At 37.4% G+C, this 22500-nt stretch overlaps 2 pseudogenes and 1 gene segment (V, D, J or C); all 3 read right to left on the minus strand.

Annotated features, from left to right (window-relative positions):
* Positions 1 to 1976: 1976 nt before the first annotated feature.
* On the minus strand, positions 1977 to 2752 carry LOC108634611 (annotated as a pseudogene).
* Positions 2753 to 7190: 4438 nt separating this feature from the next.
* On the minus strand, positions 7191 to 7716 carry LOC108634614. The segment is given in 2 exon segments: positions 7191 to 7453; positions 7668 to 7716. Coding segments are annotated over 2 exon segments (312 nt in total).
* Positions 7717 to 11999: 4283 nt separating this feature from the next.
* LOC108634612 lies at positions 12000 to 12608 on the minus strand (annotated as a pseudogene).
* Between the last annotated feature and the right edge of the window lie 9892 nt (positions 12609 to 22500).

Raw genomic sequence — 22500 nt, forward strand, 5'->3', positions numbered from 1 at the left:
CTTGTCATTCCTTCTCCAGAGATCTTCCAGACCCAGGATCTAATCAAGTCTCCCACACTGCAGGCAGAACCGTCTCAGCTACCTGGGAAGCCCCCACCTTGTGCTGCTACCACAAAATCTAGACTGTGCTCTCAGTGATATCTTATTGTGGTTTTAATTGTATTTCTCAATGATTATGATGTTGAATATTTTTATATATGCTTATTTGCTATCTGTATACTTCTTTCATGAAATAGCTCTTTGCCCATGATCTAAGTGAAATGTTTGCCTTATTTAAATACTGTTTAGCTTTCAGAGTTATTTATATATTCTAGATACTACTTCCTTGTGGAATATATGGTTTCCAAATAACAGTTTTTCACAGTTGGGAGCTTATCTTTTCATGCTCTTACAGTTGCTTTGCAGGGCAAAAGATCTTAATTTTGAAGTCTAGTTTGTCATTTAAAAAAACAATTTATAGACTGTTGTTTCGTTGTCAAGTACAAAGGCTCTTGGCCCATACACACATCAAACTTTTGTCCTGTATTTTTTCCTAAAATTTTTTATAATTTAACATTTTACGTTTAAGTCTGTGATCCATTTTAAAGAATCTATGTATGAAGTATGAGACCTGAATCAAGGTTAATTTTTCCTGCCAATGGATTTCAACTTTCTCCAACACTATCTGTTGAAAGGGTTATCCTTCTTCTATCGAATTTATTTGGCACTTTGCCAGGAAATGTCAGTTGGGTATATTTGTGCGGATCTATTTATGGGTTCTCTGTTCATTTCCAGTGAACTGTGTGTTTATCCCTGCACCAGTACCAAACAACCCGATGACTCTAGCCTGAAATCAGATTGACCGATTGTTCTGACTTATTTCTTCAAGATTTTAAAAAGTATTCCAGAGTCTCTCCCTGTTCATGTAAATTTTAGAATAATCTTGCCTGTATTTGTTTTTTAAAATCCTGATGGATTTTAACAGGAGTTTTATAACATGTGTATATAAATCTGGATAGACGTGTCATGTTTACTGCTTTGAAATTTCCAGTTTGCAAACTCATGGTGTCTCGTCATCTGTCTTCTTTAATTTCTTTCTTCAGTGTTTTGTAGTTTTCAGCTTAAAATTTCTGTACATGTTTTCTGTACAAAAAAGACCACTCAGGGTCTTTTTTCGAGTCATTGTAAATGGTATTATACTTTTAATTTCAAGGTCCACATATCCATCGCTAATATATAGAAATATAGTTGATTACATACATTTATCTTATTTCCTATGGTGTTGCTGAACTCAATAGGTCTGAGAGTTTTGGGGGATATGTTCTTTGAGATTTTCTATATAGATAATCATATTGCCTGGCAGTTTCACTTCTTTTCTGGTCCAAGACTGTCTTTACATCTGCTTTCTGTATTGCACTGGCTCTGACATCTAGCTCTGTGCTGAAGGAGAGGATGCGAGTGGATGTGCGTGCCTTGTTCCCAGTCTTAGGGAAACATATACAGTCCTTTCTTAGTAAGCATACTGTTAGCTACGGAGGAACTTCCCCACTATGCCCATGTTTCTCAAAGTCTTCACCATAGTTGACTGTTGAATTTTGGCAAAAGTTTATTCTACATAGATTAATATGATGTAATTTTTCTTTTTTATCCTGTTAATATGATGAATTTCATCAACTGATTTTCAATTTGAAGTCATTTGCATCCTTGAAAAAATCCATTTGTGCTTGGTATATTACTCTTTTTCTATAGATGAATTTTACTTGCTAATATTTTTAGGAAACTTCATGTCTATATTCATGAAATATGTTTCTTTGCAGTTTTCTGTTATAATCTTTGTCTGATTTTAATTTCAGGGTAACACTAGCTTCATAAAATGAGTGAGGGATTCTTTTCTTCTTTTTTTTTTCCTGGAAGAAATAGTGCATAATTCATGCTAACACTTCAAAGATTGGTAGAATTATCTAGTAACACTGTCTGAGTCCAGTGATTTTTTTAAATTAAAAATTCAATTTCTTCATAGATATCGTGACTTCAGCTTTCTCTGGCCCCTGCCCTGAGGAGAGATGAAGAGGAGCGACCCCTGAGCCCACAGTGAGTTTGGGGACAGACAGCAGGTGCTTCCAGAGCACTGTGCCTGCACAGAAGTAGGTTCCTGCGTCTGAGAGCTGGGCAGCCGCGAGGTGCAGGGAGCCGTGCTTTCTGGTCTCTCCAAGCCGACCTGTCAGTCTCTGCTCCGTCTTCACTTCTCCAGCCTTAGCTAGTATCATCAAGAGGACAGGACTTCCCCCAGGCCTCTGCTTATACCACTGTAAGTTGGTTAAAGTGCTTGAGGAATTGCAGTACGTGGTGAAGTTCTCTCCTTCTTGTAGAAAAGAATTGAGGAATTTGACTTATCTGTTGTGCGTTCACTTCTGTTGAGAAAACGGTGAGAAGTATCAGAGAAGGTCTAATCACATGTCTATTCTCTCAGCCCCAAAGGTTTCTCTCATTCTTCTTGTGTATTTTTCTCCTTTCCATGTCTCCCTGCCCAATTCCCTCCGTCTTTCCACTTTTTAGTTTCTGAGTTTGTCTCAACATCCTCCTCTCTAACAGAAAATCTCATTCTACAGTTTCCTGCAGATCATAGTCCACTGTGCAGGATTCTCTGGAAGCAATCAGGGAAACCCAAACTCACGTGGTATTTGCATCCATAAGATCAGCACTGGTGCTATGAGCAGCATTTCCCTCTTCTCCCTCGTCAGGAAGAGTTGCTGAATCTGCCTGCTCCTAAAGGGTTTCCCTTGTACAAGCTTTTGCAGCCCCACACACGTTTCTGTGGTCTACACTGCCTTTTGCAAAGAAAACAGAAAGGAGTGACTGCCCTTTGAGACAGCCAATCAGACTTACCCCTATTTTACTCACACATCTTAAAAAGCAGGGCGGGTTTGCGGATGCTGCCCCCGTGTGGCTGGATCTAAAATTGGTGCCTGGGCTTCTGCACAATTTGACCCAGGATCACTGAGGGGAGCAAGGAGGCTAGTGTAGCCCCCACAAAGTGTTTGAGAGGGACACCAGGTGGCAGTGCCCCAGCTTTCATTCTTGCTGCATCGGCTGTGCTGGAACCTGATTCTCTAGGAGCGAAAATAGAAACATTTAGATAAAGCATTCACCAAGGGGTAACATTCGGGTAAAGATGTAAGGGACGTTCAGAGATACACCGTGTAGGTGTTCTGGGTAATAGCGCCACAGTAGGGAGGGCAAAGCAAGGGACACAGGTCTTGATATAGAAACATGTTTAGAGTGTTTAAGTTATAATATCTCTTCTTTCTCTGTAGCCACTTATTCTTCCTAGGACACTATTGCATAAGAAACTTGCTAAAGCATTCAGCTGAATATTCATTGGAAAGACTGATTATGAAGCTGAAGCTCCAGTACTTTGGCCACCTGACGCAAAGAGCCAACTCATTGAAAAAGACTCTGATGCTGGAAAGATTGAAGAGAGGAGGAGAAGGGGACAACAGAGGATGAGATGGTTGATGGCATCACCGACTCAGTGGACATGAGTTGGAGCAAACTCCAGGAAACAGTGCAAAGACAGTGAAGCCTGCATTCTGCAGTCCATGGGTCGCAGAGTCGGGCACGACTGAGCGATGAACAACAACAAACATTCAGCACTGTTAACTGGTTAGTGGATGATGTCCTCATATACTGATCCTGGGGCAACTGTATCTATGGTTTGGCATTTCTTTCCTGATTCCCTTTAACTTCCCATTTTAACTGATAATGTCACCACCATTAAGACATCCCCCGCTGGGGTCAAATGCTTCTCCATAGTAAGCCTTTCTCTTTAGGAGCCCTCTAAGATGTTACACACTGCCTGGCAATAAAAATTAGAGATGCTTATTACAGCTGAAGAAGTTAAGCTTAAAATGGAAGCAGATGAAAAGAAAAAGAAGAAAAAGTAACACAAACTCTGAACTAAAATTTATTAGGCTATCTCCTTTTGTAAAGGATTTTGAATACTATAGTTGGCAACATTAGTTGCCTTATCCATGAGATGTAATACCTTGATCACTTTTTTTCTGAGTTTGTGCTTTATTACAGTGTTAATATAAACAACTGTTCTTTATAAATTATTGTATTGTCCATATGTTTTTTGAAAAATTTTATACTAGAGAGTGGTATGTATGGTTTATATGCATTGTATCTAATCTATTCCAGGCAGGTTTTACATAAGCATGATTTTAGGGGTAGTTTTTAGGGTGGTTTAGACTTTAAATATCGGAGAAGGTGATGGTACCCCACTCTAGTACTCTACCTGGAAAATCCCATGGACCGGAGGAGCCTGGTAGGCTGCAGTCCATGGGGTCGTAAAGAGTCAGACACAGCTGAGCGACTTTCCCTTTCACTTTTCACTTTCATGCATTGGGGAAGGAAATGGCAACCCACTCCAGTGTTCTTGTCTGGAGAATCCCAGGGACGGGGGAGCCTGGTGGACTGCCGTCTATGGGGTCGCACAGAGTTGGACACGACTGAAGTGACTTAGCAGCATCACAGTTAGAAAAGTTATGTCTCATTTCGCACAGATTAAAAACTTGGGAACAATAAAATCATAGTTTTGATATTTAAATTAGATAATGAATCTGAAATGCATCCTACATTGCCTGAAATGTAGTAAGCACAATAAATATCAACTTTCTTTTTTTCTAGTAAAACCTACCTTTCCTTCAATGTCCAGGTCTGTAACCTTCTACTCCTTTTTCCCCTCCATATCAGTCAGCGATGGGAGTTTCTAGAAAGATATTTAATCACTTATTCTCCTGAGACTCATTACTCTTCTCTATACTTTTAGGCTTTTAGCTACTAGCTACACTGATATACTCTCAGGGCAGAAAAGACACGAAAGGAACACCAGAGGAGGTAGGTATTATTTTGATTTCCCTAATGAATAATAAAATCAAGGTCATTTTTGTATGTTTACTGGCTATTGGATATGATATTTCTAAATTGGTCTCCAAGATTTCTCCATTCTGTTTAACTATCTTCTTTTCTTTTTGATTTATGAGCTTTTCATATATCCTGCACTTGAGTTCTTTTTTAGAAATATGCATTGCAAATATGGTCTACCAGTCTGCAATTGACTTTCTATCCTCTTGGCAGTTGTTTTTTTTTTTAAATAAAGACTCTTTAAAATTTAATCTTATTTTACTTTACAATACTGTATATAGAACTAGATTGAAGGATGAAGCTTTTTTTGTTTGTTTTCTTTAAGAACTGTAGAACTGCTTTCTTTTGGTGACTGCTATTGCTTCTGATAAGAAAACAGGTATCATTCAAATGATGTTTCCCAGAATACAATATATCACTCTTTCTGTGGGTATGGCAAGATTATTTCCACTTAAATAGACCCTGGGATTCTTCTTCAATGCCTTGCAAACTTCTGCCAAAACCACGATGGCCCACTTGCAGAATTCCTTATTCATCTTTATGGCATTTCACGTAACATTGCTCCTGAATGAGGACCTTGTTGCGGAGGAAGCCAATACAGCAGTGAGTGGAGGTGCTTCCTATAAGCAAATAGGTTATGGAATGGGTAACGGAAGTAGTTATAAATACCAGCGACAATTTTGTTACAATCAGTAACAAAAAAGTAAAAAGTTATTAATGTTTTTCATTTTGATGTGAATATATTTACACATACATTAATTATTTTTAAATCCCTTGTCTCATATTCTTGCCTGTAGTAACATACAATGTGCTAATATAAGTTAATCTTATATCTCATTGTATCTCAGTTATTAAGATACAGGTTTCAATGCAAGAGTGTGATTCAGCTAGAAGAGGAAAGAACATCACCCAAAAAATGGATAAATGAACTTGGTATAATTTTGCAGAAGGGAGTTAACTTATATTGGTTGAATGAGGAATTATTGCATCATATCAGCAGGAAGAATAGTTTTCCTGTTGACTTTATGACAAAGTTGTGTTGTTAAAAGAGGTACTGATGGATGCCTAGTTAACAAATCAATTAAATAGTTAAGCTATTGCAGTAACTTTGTACTGCCCCAGCCTAACTATCTAGAAATCGATTTGGAAGGCACTTGTCAGGAGGTAGCCATATTTTTATATTCTGCTGGCTGGTGCCGGGCTCCAGGGACTGTGGCAACTCACACATGTTGCTGCTGATCCACTACGTCATCTTACTGGTGACACACAGCTCTTCCGCCTCCCACCAGATCTCCAAATCTTCTGTCGTCTTGGGCCAAGTATGCATGCAGCATAACAGCAGGTGACACTCTTCTCCTCAAGGTCGCTTGTTCTTGTGAGACACTAAAGGAGCTCAGAGACAAGCTTTAGTGTGTTATGCGGGTTCCATTATCCTCATGGTTCTAGTATGTCCTTATGAGTCACAGTTCATCCATGCTTTTGTCTACACCCATCTTTCCCTCAAATGTTACTCTTGCTGGCTAGCAGTGAATTCAGTCTCAACACCAGATTCAAAGATAACAGCTTTGTACAGACTCCTCCAGCTCTAGCAATTGCCTGAGTTCTAATCTCAATAACTGATATCCTATTCGACACCACTAGTGGTTCCGCTTTTCTGACTGTAACTTCAGTGACACAAAGTCTGAGAGGAAAGGACTAAGGGAATGATTTTCATGATTCCAGATAACTATAACTAGACCTGTGTTTGCCATGTGAGGGTCTTTAGGTGAAGCTGCCACTTTGACGTATTATGGGGCAAGAATTCAACTTTAGACAACGTATGTTCCATATGATTGTTTCATGGTACAGGGAGGAAGATGGGAGGGGGGTTCAGGATGGGGAACACGTGTACGCCGGTGGTGGATTCATGTTGATGTGTGGCAGAACCAATACAATGTTGTAAAGTAACTAGCCTCCAATTAAAATAAATACATTTAAATTAAAAACATAAAGTCAAAAATTCAAGACCGAGAATGTATTAGTAGAAAGTTACTCTGGACACCTGTTTCCAAATGACATGGAAGGAGTCTTTGTTTAAAATTAAATCCTCTGATCCAGACCACAGATGAAGCAACCGTAGGACTACCACTTCTTGTCTGAGGTCTGCAGGTATGCATTTCAACCTGGGGTCCTGCAGCAGGGGGGCTCTCTCTTATTAAGCTCGGGGGGTTTTGTACAGCTTTTCTCATTACTTCAAGCACTGTGAGTTCCCAGACTGCACAAAAGTACTTTGCGGAGTCTTCCAGCTATAAGGCTGAAATGGTGAGGCTGATGGAGTTCTGTGCTCTCTGAAAGTTTACAGAGTAGCGGCCATTCCTTGCATTCGGGCCAGAAGATTCCTGACGAATACGCAAAGTCATCTCTCCACTGGGAAGCTGCTTATACCAAAAAAGGTAGTGCGTGTACCCACTCCACCTTACTTCATACCGACAGTTCAGAATGACAGATTGCCCTGTTTGACTGGTTACGTATGGCTGGTCTTGAGTAACTTTCTGGGCTACACCAGATCCTGTGGAAAAAATCAGAAAACTAAGCTGAAGTAGTAAACAAAATAATGTAGGAATTAGGCTAATTTGGGACCCAGAGAAAATCCAAACTGAAATCATAATAGATACGCTTTCCTCCGATCCTCCTTTCCTCCCCACGTCCCTGTGAAGCTCCGCGTGCCTGTGTGCAGGCCTTTCACCCTGAACACTCGCACCCATGTTTGCAAGCCTCCCTACCAGAGAAGGGGAAGGCCAGGAGCACCCAGAGCAGACTGGAGAGCGGCATGAGGCATGGAATCCCCTGCACGAATGTGTCAGTTCTGCCTCAAGCTGAGAGTTCAGTGTCTTTGAGTGCCTGGCAGCCCAAATACATAGTACCCAATACCTGTGTGACTCCCCCAACAGGAAGTGGGAGTTGTCATGCTTGTAGACCACGTGGTCTGTGCACAGATGAGAAACTGACTCACCACAGACCTTTATTTTGTCTACTTGTCTTTCTCGGGTCATGAATTACCTGATCACTAATGACCTATGCAGTATCTGAAAGGGACCTGAAAAAAGCAATTCTCATGAAAGGTTTGAGTTGAGCAGACCTGAAGAATAAACAAGTTGACATACATTGGTAATTAATCAGCAGAATAACTTTACCAGCCCATTTAAAACATAATTTAGTATATGCCATGAACCCTTCTTATAATCTATTTACTGGTCATCATTTAACCTATGCCAACTTTCCTCCATCCAGTGTCTAACGACTCTTTTAAGAAGCTCATAGAACTTCATCTTTTTAAATGAAAGGCAGTCTTATCCAAATAGTTAATATATCTCTTATTTACTTGGTTCTAGGGCTCTAGTTAAGTTTTCCTGTAAATAAGTTACTTCAAGATCAAACAATAACAAATCAGTCCTTCTGACTTTCGGAATCTATTCCATTATCTATGTGTTATGAAATTATAACAGGAATAAAACATTTTTTGTACAGCTTTTCCCATTACTTCAAGCACTGTGAGTTCCCAGACTGCACAAGAGTAGTTTGTGGAGTCTTCCAGCTGTAAGGCTGACATTGAGTCTTACTTATTAGACTTTGAGAAGGATCAGGATATTCAGACCTGCTGCCTCCCAAAGTAGAATCATGCTTCTTAGACCATGTGTCCTAGAGTTGTCCTCATGTCACGTTTTCTATGTCATTGGCCCAAAGAGTTCAGTCTCACTTGTTAGTGGCTCATTATTTTTCTCTTTGTAAAATAAAGTCAATAGAAGCATGCCAGATCTTTCTGTGACACAATGCTATAATGCACTCCTGCCAAACTTGGTACCTACAGGCTGCAGACACTTGGTACCTGTCAATACCACAGAAGCTGGTGACTGAAGCTCTGTACACTGTCACCAGACCATGTAGAATGTAACTGTCAATTTTCCACCTGGTTTCATTGTTTTAATGGAAGAATTAACATAAAATAGTCAAAGGTAAATAGACAAGTAGAAAGGAAAGTACAGACAAGTTCTCTGAAATGGTGCCAGTCCTTTAATTTTAGGACAAAATAACTAGTGATGCAGGAATAAAAGTGTGTATTTAGTTGAGATGTCTACTCCTCTGTCTCATTTCGCCTTGGAGTGCAGACAGGCAGCCGATGCCCTGGTTTGCAATTATTTATAACTAAGTAGAAGAGACCATGGATGCCCACAGCAGCCTAGGCAGTAGCATGATAAAATGAAATATATATATTAACAGAATAATTACAGATATAAATATAAGGAAATTGATACTGATAAATTTTTATCAAAACTCAGAACTTACTCTGATTCACCAGTTTTTACAGGCACTTTTTTGATGCATAAGTCTATGAGCCTTTATCACATGTGTAGGTTCTTGTAACTGTCACAGAAATCACAATACAGAACTGTCCCATCACTCTAAAAACTGTCCCTTTGCACACGTTCTTATCCCTGCAATCCCTGATCACCCCTGGCAACTACTGCTCTCCTTTTCATTTCTATATTTTTCCTTTTAAGAATGTCATGTAAGTAGAATCATACCTTATGTATGGAATCATTATGGATCATAACCATACTATCCAATGTGTTATACATCAAGTAGCCTTCTGAGATAGACTTTTTTCCACTCAGCATAATACTCTTGAGATCAGTCTAGCTGATTGCATGTCTCAGTAGTCTGTCTGTTCCTTTTAATCACTACAGACTTTCCCCAACTAAGGATGGTTTTACTTATGCTTATTGACTTTATGGTGGTGAGAAAGCCATTCAGTTGAGAGCACACTTTGAATTCTGATCTTTTGCTGGGCTAGCACCATGCAGCCTGATATTCTCAGGTGATGCTAGGAGTGAGCTGAGCTTCTAGTCAGCCCCAGAATCACGAGCATAAATAACCTTTCTGCACCCACACAACCTTTCTGTTTTTCACTCTCAGCTCAGCAGTCAATAAATTACATGAGATTTTTCTATACTGTAAAATAAACTTTGTGTTAGATGATTTTTCCTACTGTAAGTTAATGTAATGAGCATAATAAAGCTAAAATAAGATGTTCGGAGGGTTAGATGTAGTAAATGCTTTTTTCTCCTTAACACAATATTTTCAACTTACAATGGTTTATTAGAACATAACTCCATCATAAGTTGAGGAAGATCTATAAATAATATGTCTATTTATCCATCAGTTTACCCATTGAAGATGTTTCCAGTTTGGGGCCATCACAAATAGAGCTATCATGAATATTCATCTACAGATTTTTGTATGAACATAAGTTTTTTTTTATTTCTCAAGCATCAATACCACAAGTGTGATTGCTGAGTTGTAAGGAAAGTGGATATTTAAGTTTCTGTGAAACTGATGTACCGTATTCCAGAATGACTGTACCATTCACCCACCAGCAATGCATGAGTGATCCAGTTTTCTCTGCACCGTTGCCAGAACTTGGTATTGTCAGTACTTTTAGTTTTAGCCTTTATGACAGTCGTGGCGTGCTCTCTCATTGTGTCTCTAATTTACATTCCCTAACGGCTATTGATGTTGAACATTTGCTCATATACTTATTTATATGCTTTTATCCCTACTACATATCCTCTTTGGTAAAGTGCCTGTGTTAGTCTTTAGTTCATTTTTCAACTGGATTGTTTGTTTTCTTCCTGCTGAGTTTAGGAGTCCATTGTATTCTGAATACCACTCTTTTGATGGAAATATAGTCTGCAAACATTTCCTGCCATTCAGTGGTTTGTCTTTTTCATCCTCTTAATAACTTTCACAGAGCAAGCAAATCATTTTTCATTTTAATGAAATCTAAGTTTTTTTTTATGGATTGTGCTTTTGGTGTCATGTCAAAAATCTTTTTGCCTAACTGTACATTATAAAGATTTTCTCTTATGGTTTCTTCTAGAATATTTATAGTTTTACATTTGAATGTATGATCCATTTTGAGACTGAATTCAATATTTTGTATAAGGTGTGAGATTTAGGCCAAGTTCCAACCATTTGCATATTAATATCCACTTGTCCCAGTATCATTTGCTGATAAAACTGTCCTCTGTTGAATTGTCTTTGCACCTTTGTCAAAAAAATCAATTTTCCCCACTTGTATGGGTTGACTTCTATACTCTTACTCAGTGACATGAACTTACCAATGATTTTTTAATTATCCTTTTAGCATCTGTAGTATGGTTTACTTTTTCATTCTTTATATTCATAATTTATGCTTTTTCTCTTTTTCCCTTGATACTTCTACCTAGAAACAGATCAGTTTTATTAATCAGCTTTCTCCTTGTGTGAGTCTATTACTATAGTATTACCCAGTGGCAAAAATTTATTAATAATATTGCTTTATTACCATTTTCACACTGCATATGATTTTCTCATGTGTATAATTCATATTTTCTTTTATTATATTGATAACTCCCTTGATAATTCTAGCTAGGAATAGATCAATAATATTAATCATTTTAAGAAAAGTAACCATATTTAATGATTATTTCTATTGTTTGCTTTAGAGTTCACCAATCTGAATTTTTAATTTTACCTTTCTTTTAGATTATATTGGGTTTTACGTTTCTTTTTCTATCTTCTTTTGTTGAAAGGTTAGATAATTTTTTTCAACCTTTTTTCTTTGGTAATAAAAGTACTTAAAAGAGATAAATTTCCTTCTATGTATTATTTTAGCTGTGCCTCATGCATATGTCAGAGAAGGTAATGGCACCCCACTCCAGTCTTCTTGCCTGGAGAATCCCAGGGACGGGGGAACCTGGTGGGCGGCCATCTATGGGGTCGCACAGAGTCGGACGTGACTGAAGCGACGCAGCAGCGGCAGCAGCAGCAGCAGCAGCAGCAGCAGCATACATATGTATATGTTTGTGTTCTCTCTATATTTTCTTTCAAATACTTTTTAACAGTCATTGTAACTGCTTCTTAAACATATGTATGAGTTGTTTTAAATTTAGTGCCTAAATTCCAAGTGTTTGGGAGTTTTTAGAGACATTTTTTCACAATTGATTTTCTCTATCAATTCCAATTTGGTGAAAGAATAAATTCCGTATAATTTCCGTTTCCTTATATTAGGACTTTTATGCACAAACATGTATATGTGTATATTTCATCTGCACAGCAGGGTGTGTCTGGAGCCTGGGCTGCAGATCTGGGTACAGCCTGCAGGTGTCTGGGGAGCACTGTGCACTTGCTGCACAGAAGTAGGTGGCTGAGTCTCCAGGCTGGGAAGTTGCAATGTGCAATGAGAGCTGTTTGGCACTCTTATTGAGCAAAACTGTGAGTCTTCCATCTTCCATTTCATTCATAACCGAACGTATGGCTATCAAGAGTGCAGGGCCTTTACCAGGATATTGCTGGTACCATGGGAAGTAGTCAAACAAACTGTTCTCATAACTACAGTTCAGAATGGAACTCTCCTTCCTTGACTGTCAAAGATTGAGGGCTCTGTTTCACCTGCTCTTGGCTGCTTTTTTCCTTCTGTTGTCTGCTCACCCCTGTTTACAGAGATAAAAAGTCATTAGGCCCACAAACTGATATTTCCTTAAGTTTCTATCTGCATGAATTTGTCCATACTCCAATTTTCTCACTCCCCCAAATTAGTGAGATATCCTAGGGTTTCTCCATCATAACTCACCGTCTACTTGAAGACACAGAATTAAGAATGATGCTCCCAGCATCTTGTCCATTATTCCTGGCACCAAAGTTCAATCACAGCTCAGGCTCTTCTTCTGGTCTCCTTAGCCAGCTAGAACTCTGACTTAAGGTTCGCATCGGCTTTAATTCTTTCAAGAGGCCCCACCTTCTCACAAGTACTTTCAACTAAAGCTATTTTTTTCAAAACAAGCACTTTCCGATTTTCTCTATCTTAGACTTGCTCAAAATTACTTTCATCGAAAAGCAGAAATCCCCTCCTTACACATGGAATATGCTTAGTTTAGAAGTTCTCTCCCCTTTCTTCACATTTCCAAGAAGGTTAAAAATCATGTATCAGGACAACTTGATATCTTAACAGGGATTACATTATTTTACAAGGGAGAAGAGAGTTCAGTTTAGTCACTCAGTCATGTACTACTCTTTGCGACCCCATGGACTGCAGCACACCAGGCCTCACTGTCCATTACCAACTTTCAGAGTTCACTCAAACTCATGTCCATTAAGCCAGTGATGCCATCCAACCATCTCATTATCTGTTGTCCCCTTCTCCTCCTGCCTTCAATCTTTCCTGGCATGAGTCTTTTCCATTGAGTCAGTTCTTCTCATCAGGTGGCCAAAGTATTGGAGTTTCAGCTTCAACATCAGTCCTTCCAATGAATATTCAGGACTGATTTCCTTTAGGATGGAGTGGTTGGATCTCCTTGCAGTCCGAGGGACTCTCAAGAGTCTTCTCCAACTCTACAGTTCAAAAGCATCAATTCTTTGGTGCTCAGCCTTCTTCACAGTCCAACTCTCACATCCATACATGACTACTGGAAAAACCATAGCCTTGACTAGATGGACCTTAGTCAGCAAAGTAATGTCTCTGCCTTTTAAAATGCTGTCTAGATTGGTCATAACTTTTCTTCCAAGGAACAAGCATCTTTTAATTTCATGGCTGCAGTCACCATCTGCAGTGATTTGGGAGCCCCCCAAAATAAAGTCTGCTGCTGTTCCCACTCTTTGCCCGTCTATTTGTAAAGTTAAAATAAATAAGGAACACATGTTTTAGAAGCCCAGAATTTTCTCTCTGTATTTGATGTCATCTCAAATTCGATCAAAGAAAACATCATGACAGTCCAACAGGAGAAATAATAAAAGTTCTCATTCCTCAGGCTAATCCCATCTACCCCAACATTCTAAGGGGAAATTTTATTGTTTGTTAGACTTCTGATATGCTTTCTTTTTCATTTATTCATTCATGAATGCATCTCAATATATATTTAATGAGTGCTGCTAAGTGACTACTTAATATTCAATACTTGGATCTCAAGAAGGAAAGAGACAGTGCCCATCTTCAGTTAACTGAGGCCCAATACTCAAGTACAATCAGAAAAAAACTACTAAGGAGAAATGCGTATCTCTAAGATATGACAAAGAAAAACGTAATAAACTCTGCTTCTCAACTCAGCCAGGTAACAGTTTTAATGGAGGCGATACTTGAACTGGAACTTACACCACTACTACATTTCCCATAAAGGTGGAGGACATGAACTCTAGGCACAGATTAACTAAGTGGAGTATACATTTATATTAGAGAAGCTACATGTGGCCATATCCTTGAGGACAACATGCATCATTAAGAGAAGTGTTGATTTTCAAAGCCGTATTTTCAAAGTATTAGACTACAGTATACATAGATACTACCTAGATAGATGGATGAATAGATAGAAACTTACATACATTCATACATGATTGATAGATGTAAACAGAACCATAATAGGAGATAATAAGTTAGTAGATTTTTAGGGGATCCTTTATGGCTACTTGAAGAATATGTGTTTATGGGACAAGCATTACAGTAATCTCCAAAGCAGCATTGCCCCTTTGTGGCCATAGAAAGAAGTTATGCTGAAAAAAATGTATATAGCTTCCTAAAAATTCATGTTCATCACCTATGAACATCAATCAGAGCACTGAAATAAGTAACCAAGTCTTCATCTTGAACCAGTGATTTCTTGAGACAGGAGGAGATTTTGCCTTGTTGAAATATTGACCCTCAGACTGAATCAGTGTAAGGAGTTGTCTTTTTTCCCATAATGTCAACATCAAATCAAGAAGAGCCCTTTATACTGAAGAGACCATGTCTTTAAATAGATTCTAAATTAGAAAATTGTGTTATATATTTTGCCCACACTTAATACTGCTGTCTTTTTATTTTTTGTCTGCACACTGATGACATGAGTTTAGCTTGTTTTTGTTTTTGCACTGTTTATTGAATCTATTATTGAGACAACAACTGTACAGCAATATTTAAGACCCCAACAGAATGAAACAATAAGCAAGTGAACTAGAACTATTCTAAAAAGACCCTTTGTAATCCTACATCATGATCATCTAGGATTTATTCCAGGTATGCAAAGATGATTCAGTATCCTCAGATCAATCAATGTGATATACCACAACAACAGAATGAAAGATAAAAACCACATAATTACTTCAGTAGATGCAGAAAAAGCATTTGACAAAATTCAGTATCCACTCATGATAAAAGCTCTCGATAAACCTGATATGGGGAAAATGTACTTCAAAATAATGAAGGTTATTTATGACAAACCAACAGCTAACATCACAATCAATTGTTTTAAAAAATGAAAGCTTTTTCTCTAAGACCTTAAACAGACAAGTCTGCAAATCTCACCACTTCTATTTAACATAGTACTGGGAGTCCTAGCCATAACAATCAGATATGAAAAAGAAAGAAAAGGCATCCAAGTGTGAAGAAAGAAACTGCCACTATTTGCAAATGACATGATGCTGTGTATAGAAAATCGGAAGGTACCATCAAAAATCTATTAGGATAAATAAATGAAAGTAAAGCTCAGTAAAGTTGCAGAGTATGAAATTAATATATAGAAATCTTTTGCATTTATATATACTAATAATGAATTATAAGAAAAAGAATTTAAGAAAACAATTTACAATTGAATCTAAGAGAATAAAATAATTAGCAATAATTTCAACAAAGGAATAGAAAGACCTGTACTTTGAGAACTGTAAGAATTGATAAAAATGATTGAAGACAATACAAATAAATAGAAAGATATCTTGTGTTCATGGACTGGAGGAGTTAATATTGCTAAAATATCCATACACCCAAAGCAATCTACAGAGTCAATGCAATCCTCATCAAGTTACCCATGGCATTTTTCATAGAACTAGAAAAAATAATCCTAAAATTTGTATGGAACCATAGAAGACCTCAACAGCCAAAGCAATTTTGAGAAAAAAGGAGAAAAGTTGAAAATACTACACTCTCTGATATGAAAATATGCTACATAGTCATAGTAATCCAAAATTGTATGGTACTGGCACAAAAACAGACATAGATAAATGGGACAAAATAGAACCAAAATAAACCCATACACCTATGATCAATCAATCTATGACAAAAGAGGCAAGAATATACAGTGGGGGCAAGGACAGATTCTTCAATAAGTAGGTTTTGAGCAAACTGAACAGCTACATGTAAAAGAATGAAACTAGAAATTTTTCTCACAGCATGAATAAAAATAACTCAAAATGTTTTAAAGACTAAAATGTAACAGCTGAAATCATGAAACTCCTAAAAGAAAATATAGACACTATGCTCTGTGACATTCATCTTTATAATATTTTTTATAATCAAACTAAACTCTTGCACAGAGAAGAAAACCATTAACACAAAGAAAAGGAAATCTGAAAAGGAAAAGATATTTGCAAGCAACATGTTGACAAGAATTTAATATCCAAAATATATAAAGAACTTATGCATTTAATATCAAAAACATAATCTTATTTTAAATTAGGCAGAGGACCTCTTTTACCGAAAAAGGTATACAGATGGCCAACAGGCACATGAAAAGATGCTCAATATCTTTAGTCATCAATAAAATGCAAATCAGAAAAACAAATGAGCAAATCACCTTACTAGGGCTGTCATCAAAAAGGCAAGAAATAACAAGGGTTGGTGAGGATGTGGAAAGCAGGGAATCTTTGTACACTGTTGGTAGTAATATAGACTGGTGCAGCCTCTGTGGAAAGCAGTATGGAGATTCTCTCCACTCTGCACTCCCCAGATTACAAATGGAATGATGCCTGAGACCTGGAGTCTTATCTTTCCTCAGTTGCTCAGAAAGGAGGCAGCACCTTTTGGGGGGAGAGATAGAGACTGGGATACTATCTTGGTGGCTGTGGTGGGAAAGATAACAGCAAACTGACTGACAATTATTTTTAAAAAATTAAAAATAGAACTACTACATGATCCAGAACTTCCACTCCTGGATGTTTATCCAAAGAGAACAAAAGAGCTAGTTCAAAATATATAGTCGCCCCAGTGCTCACAGAAACATTACTTACAATAGTGAAGATATTGAAGACATCTCTGTGCTCATTCATATCATAGATGAATGGAGAAAGAAGATCTAGATGATAGACAGATAGATAGAGCAATATAGATATAAATAGTGAAATATTACCATAAGAAAAGTAAAATCTTGCCATTTGGGACAACATGGATAGACCCAGAGAGTATTATACTTATTGAAATAAGTCAGAGTGAGACAAATAAACTGTATGTTTTAATACATATATGTGAAATCTGAAAAAACAAACAAATATAACAAAACAGAAACAGACTCACAGACACAATGAAACAACTAGTGGTCACTGGATGGGAGAGGAGTGAGTGTAGGAGTGAACAAGGTGGAAAGAATTAAGAGGCACACATTCTCAGTTATAAAATAAATTAAGTTTGTAATGTACACCAAAGGAAATATGATCAAATTTTATTTTATTTTTTTATTTTTTTAATTTTAAAATCTTTAATTCTTACATGCATTCCCAAACATGAACCCCCCTCCCACCTCCCTCCCCACAACATCTCTCTGGGTCATCCCCATGCACCAGCCCCAAGCATGCTGTATCCTGAGTCAGACATAGACTGGCGATTCAATTCTTACATGATAGCATACATGTTAGAATGCCATTCTCCCAAATCATCCCACCCTCTCCCTCTCCCTCTGAGTCCAAAAGTCCGTTATACACATCTGTGTCTTTTTTCCTGTCTTGCATACAGGGTCGTCATTGCCATCTTCCTAAATTCCATATATATGTGTTAGTATACTGTATTGGTGTTTTTCTTTCTGGCTTACTTCACTCTGTATAATCGGCTCCAGTTTCATCCATCTCATCAGAACTGATTCAAATGAATTCTTTTTAATGGCTGAGTAATACTCCATTGTGTATATGTACCACAGCTTTCTTATCCATTCATCTGCTGATGGACATCTAGGTTGTTTCCATGTCCTGGCTATTATAAACAGTGCTGCGATGAACATTGGGGTACATGTGTCTCTTTCAATTCTGGTTCCCTCGGTGTGTATGCCCAGCAGTGGGATTGCTGGGTCATAAGGTAGCTCTATTTGCAATTTTTTAAGGAATCTCCACACTGTTCTCCATAGTGGCTGTACTAGTTTGCATTCCCAATTCCCACCAACAGTGTAGGAGTGTTCCCTTTTCTCCACACCCTCTCCAGCATTTATTGCTTGCAGATTTTTGGATCGCAGCCATTCTGACTGGTGTGAAGTGGTACCTCATTGTGGTTTTGATTTGCATTTCTCTAATAATGAGTGATGTTGAGCATCTTTCAATGTGTTTGTTAGCCATCCGTATGTCTTCTTTGGAGAAATGTCTATTTAGTTCTTTGGCCCAGTTTTTGATTGGGTCGTTTATTTTTCTGGAATTGAGCTGCATAAGTTGCTTGTATATTTTTGAGATTAGTTGTTTGTCAGTTGCTTCATTTGCTATTATTTTCTCCCATTCAGAAGGCTGTCTTTTCACCTTGCTTATATTTTCCTTTGTTGTGCAGAAGCTTTTAATTTTAATTAGATCCCATTTGTTTATTTTTGCTTTTATTTCCAGAATTCTGGGAGGTGGATCATAGAGGATTCTGCTGTGATTTATGTCTGAGAGTGTTTTGCCTATGTTCTCCTCTAGGAGTTTTATAGTTTCTGGTCTTACATTTAGATCTTTAATCCATTTTGAGTTTATTTTTGTGTGCAGTGTTAGAAAGTGATCTAGTTTCATTCTTTTACAAGTGGTTGACCAGTTTTCCCAGCACCACTTGTGAAAGAGATTGTCTTTACTCCATTGTATATTCTTGCCTCCTTTGTCAAAGATAAGGTGTCCATATGTGTGTGGATTTATCTCTGGGCTTTCTATTTTGTTCCACTGATCTATATTTCTCTCTTTGTGCCAGTACCATACTGTCTTGATGACTGTGGCTTTGTAGTAGAGCCTGAAGTCAGGCAAGTTGATTCCTCCAGTTCCATTCTTTTTTCTCAAGATTGCTTTGGCAATTCGAGGTTTTTTGTATTTCCGTACAAATTGTGAAATTATTTGTTCTAGTTCTGTGAAAAATATGGCTGGTAGCTTGATAGGGATTGCATTGAATTTGTAAATTGCTTTGGGTAGTATACTCATTTTCACTATATTGATTCTTCTGATCCATGAACATGGTATATTTCTCCATCTATTAGTGTCCTCTTTGATTTCTTTCATCAGTGTTTTATAGTTTTCTATATATAGGTCTTTAGTTTCTTTAGGTAGATATATTCCTAAATATTTTATTCTTTCCGTTGCAATGGTGAATGGAATTGTTTCCTTAATTTCTTTTTCTGCTTTCTCATTATTCGTGTATAGGAATGCAAGGGATTTCTGTGTGTTGATTTTATATCCTGCAACTTTACTATATTCATTTTTGAGCTCTAGTAATTTTCTCGTGGAGTCTTTAGGGTTTTCCATGTAGAGGATCATGTCATCTGCAAACAGTGAGAGTTTTACTTCTTCTTTTCCAATTTGGATTCCTTTTTATTTCTTTTTCTGCTCTGATTGCTGTGGCCAAAACTTCCAGAACTATGTTGAATAGTAGCGGTGAAAGTGGACACCCTTGTCTTGTTCCTGACTTTAGGGGAAATGCTTTCAATTTTTCACCATTGAGGATAATGTTTGCTGTGGGCTTGTCATATATAGCTTTTATTATGTTGAGGTATGTTCCTTCTATTCCTGCTTTCTGGAGAGTTTTTATCATAAATGGATGTTGAATTTTGTCAAAGGCCTTCTCTGCATCTATTGAGATAATCATATGGTTTTATTTTTCAGTTTGTTAATGTGGTGAATTACATTGATTGATTTGCAGATATTGAAGAATCCTTGCATCCCTGGGATAAAGCCCACTTGGTCATGGTGTATGATCTTTTTAATGTGTTGTTGGATTCTGATTGCTAGAATCTTGTTGAGGATTTTTGCATCTATGTTCATCAGTGATATTGGCTTGTAGTTTTCTTTTTTTGTGACATCTTTGTCAGGTTTTGGTATTAGGGTGATGGTGGCCTCATAGAATGAGTTTGGAAGTTTACCTTCCTCTGCAATTTTCTGGAAGAGTTTGAGGAGGATAGGTGTTAGCTCTTCTCAAAATTTTTGGTAGAATTCAGCTGTGAAGCCGTCTGGACCTGGGCTGTTGTTTGCTGGAAGATTTCTGATTACAGTTTCAATTTCCGTACTTGTGATGGGTCTGTTAAGATTTTCTATTTCTTCCTGGTTCAGTTTTGGAAAATTGTACTTTTCTAAGAATTTGTCCATTTCTTCCACGTTGTCTATTTTATTGGCATACAACTGCTGATAGTAGTCTCTTATGATCCTTTGTATTTCTGTGTTGTCTGTTGTGATCTCTCCATTTTCATTTCTAATTTTATTGATTTGATTTTTCTCTTTGCTTCTTGATGAGTCTGGCTAATGGTTTGTCAATTTTATTTACCCTTTCAAAGAACCAGCTTTTGGCTTTGTTGATTTGTGCTATGGTCTCTTTTGTTTCTTTTGCATTTATTTCTGCCCTAATTTTTAAGATTTCTTTCCTTCTACTAACTCTGGGGTTCTCCAATTCTTCCTTTCCTAGTTGCTTTAGTTGTAGAGTTAGGTTATTTATTTGACTTTTTTCTTGTTTCTTGAGATATGCCTGTATTGCTATGAACTTTCCTCTTAGCACTGCTTTTATAGTGTCCCACAGGTTTTGGGTTGTTGTGTTTTCATTTTCATTCATTTCTATGCATATTTTGATTTCTTTTTTGATTTCTTCTGTGATTTGTTGGTTATTCAGAAGTGTGTTGTTCAACCTCCATATGTTGGAATTTTTAATAGTTTTTCTCCTGTAATTGAGATCTAATCTTAATGCATTATGGTCAGAAAGATGCTTGGAGTGATTTCGATTTTTTGAATTTATCAAGTTTAGATTTATGGCCCAGGATGTGATCTATCCTGGAGAAGGTTCCATGAGCACTTGAAAAAAAGGTGAAATTCATTGTTTTGGGGTGAAATGTCCTATAGATATCAATTAGGTCTAACTGATCTAATGTATCATTTAAAGTTTGCGTTTCTTTGTTGATTTTCTGTTTAGTTGATCTGTCCATAGGTGTGAGTGGGGTATTAAAGTCTCCCACTATTATTGTGTTGTTGTTGATTTCCCCTTTCATACTTGTTAGCATTTTTCTTACATATTGCGGTGCTCCTATATTGGGTGCATATATATTTATAATTGTTATATCTTCTTCTTGGATTGATCCTTTGATCATTATGTAGTGGCCTTCTTTGTCTCTTTTCACAGCCTTTGTTTTAAAGTCTATTTTATCGGATATGAGTATTGCCACTCCTGCTTTCTTTTGGTCTCTATTTGCGTGGTATATCTTTTTCCAGCCCTTCACTTTCAGTCCGTATGTGTCCCTTGTTTTGAGGTGGGTCTCTTGTAAGCAGCATATAGAGGGGTCTTGTTTTTGTATCCATTCGGCCAGTCTTTGCCTTTTGGTTGGGGCGTTCAACCCATTTATGTTTAAGGTAATTATTGATAAGTATGATCCTGTTACCATTTACTTTATTGTTTTGGGTTCAGGTTTATACACCCTTTTCGTGTTTCCTGTCTAGAGAATATCCTTTAGAATTTGTTGGAGAGCTGGTTTGGTGGTGCTGAATTCTCTCAGCTTTTGCTTGTCTGTAAAGCTTTTGATTTCTCCTTCGTATTTGAATGAGATCCTTGCTGGATACAGTAATCTGGGCTGTAGGTTATTGTCTTTCATCACTTTAAGTATGTCTTGCCATTCCCTCCTGGCCTGAAGAGTTTCTATTGAAAGATCAGCTGTTATCCTTATGGGAATCCCCTTGTGTGTTATTTGTTGTTTTTCCCTTGCTGCTTTTAATATTTGTTCTTTGTGTTTGATCTTTGTTAATTTGATTAATATGTGTCTTGGGGTGTTTCGCCTTGGGTTTATCCTATTTGGAACTCTCTGGGTTTCTTTGACTTGGGTGATTATTTCCTTCCCCATTTTAGGGAAGTTTTCAACTATTATCTCCTCAAGGATTTTCTCATGATCTTTCTTTCTGTCTTCTTCTTCTGGGACTCCTATAATTCGAATGTTGGAGTGTTTCATATTGTCCTGGAGGTCTCTGAGATTGTCCTCATTTTTTGAAATTCGTTTTTCTTGTTTCCTCTCTGATTCATTTATTTCTACCATTCTATCTTCTATTTCACTAATCCTATCTTCTGCCTCCGTTATTCTACTATTTGTTGCCTCCAGAGTGTTTCTGATCTCATTTATTGCGTTATTCATTATATTTTGACTCTTTTTTATTTCTTCTAGGTCCTTGTTAAACCTTTCTTGCATCTTCTCAATCCTTGTCTCTAGGCTATTTATCTGTGATTCCATTTTGATTTCAAGATTTTGGATCATTTTCACTATCAATATTCGGAATTCCTTCTCAGGTAGATTCCCTACTTCTTCCTCTTTTGTTTGGTTTGGTGGGCAACTCTCCTGTTCCTTTACCTGCTGAGTATCCCTCTGTCTCTTCATCTTGGTTATA

Source organism: Capra hircus, unplaced genomic scaffold, assembly GCF_001704415.2.
Source record: "Capra hircus breed San Clemente unplaced genomic scaffold, ASM170441v1, whole genome shotgun sequence".
NCBI lineage: Eukaryota > Metazoa > Chordata > Mammalia > Artiodactyla > Bovidae > Capra > Capra hircus.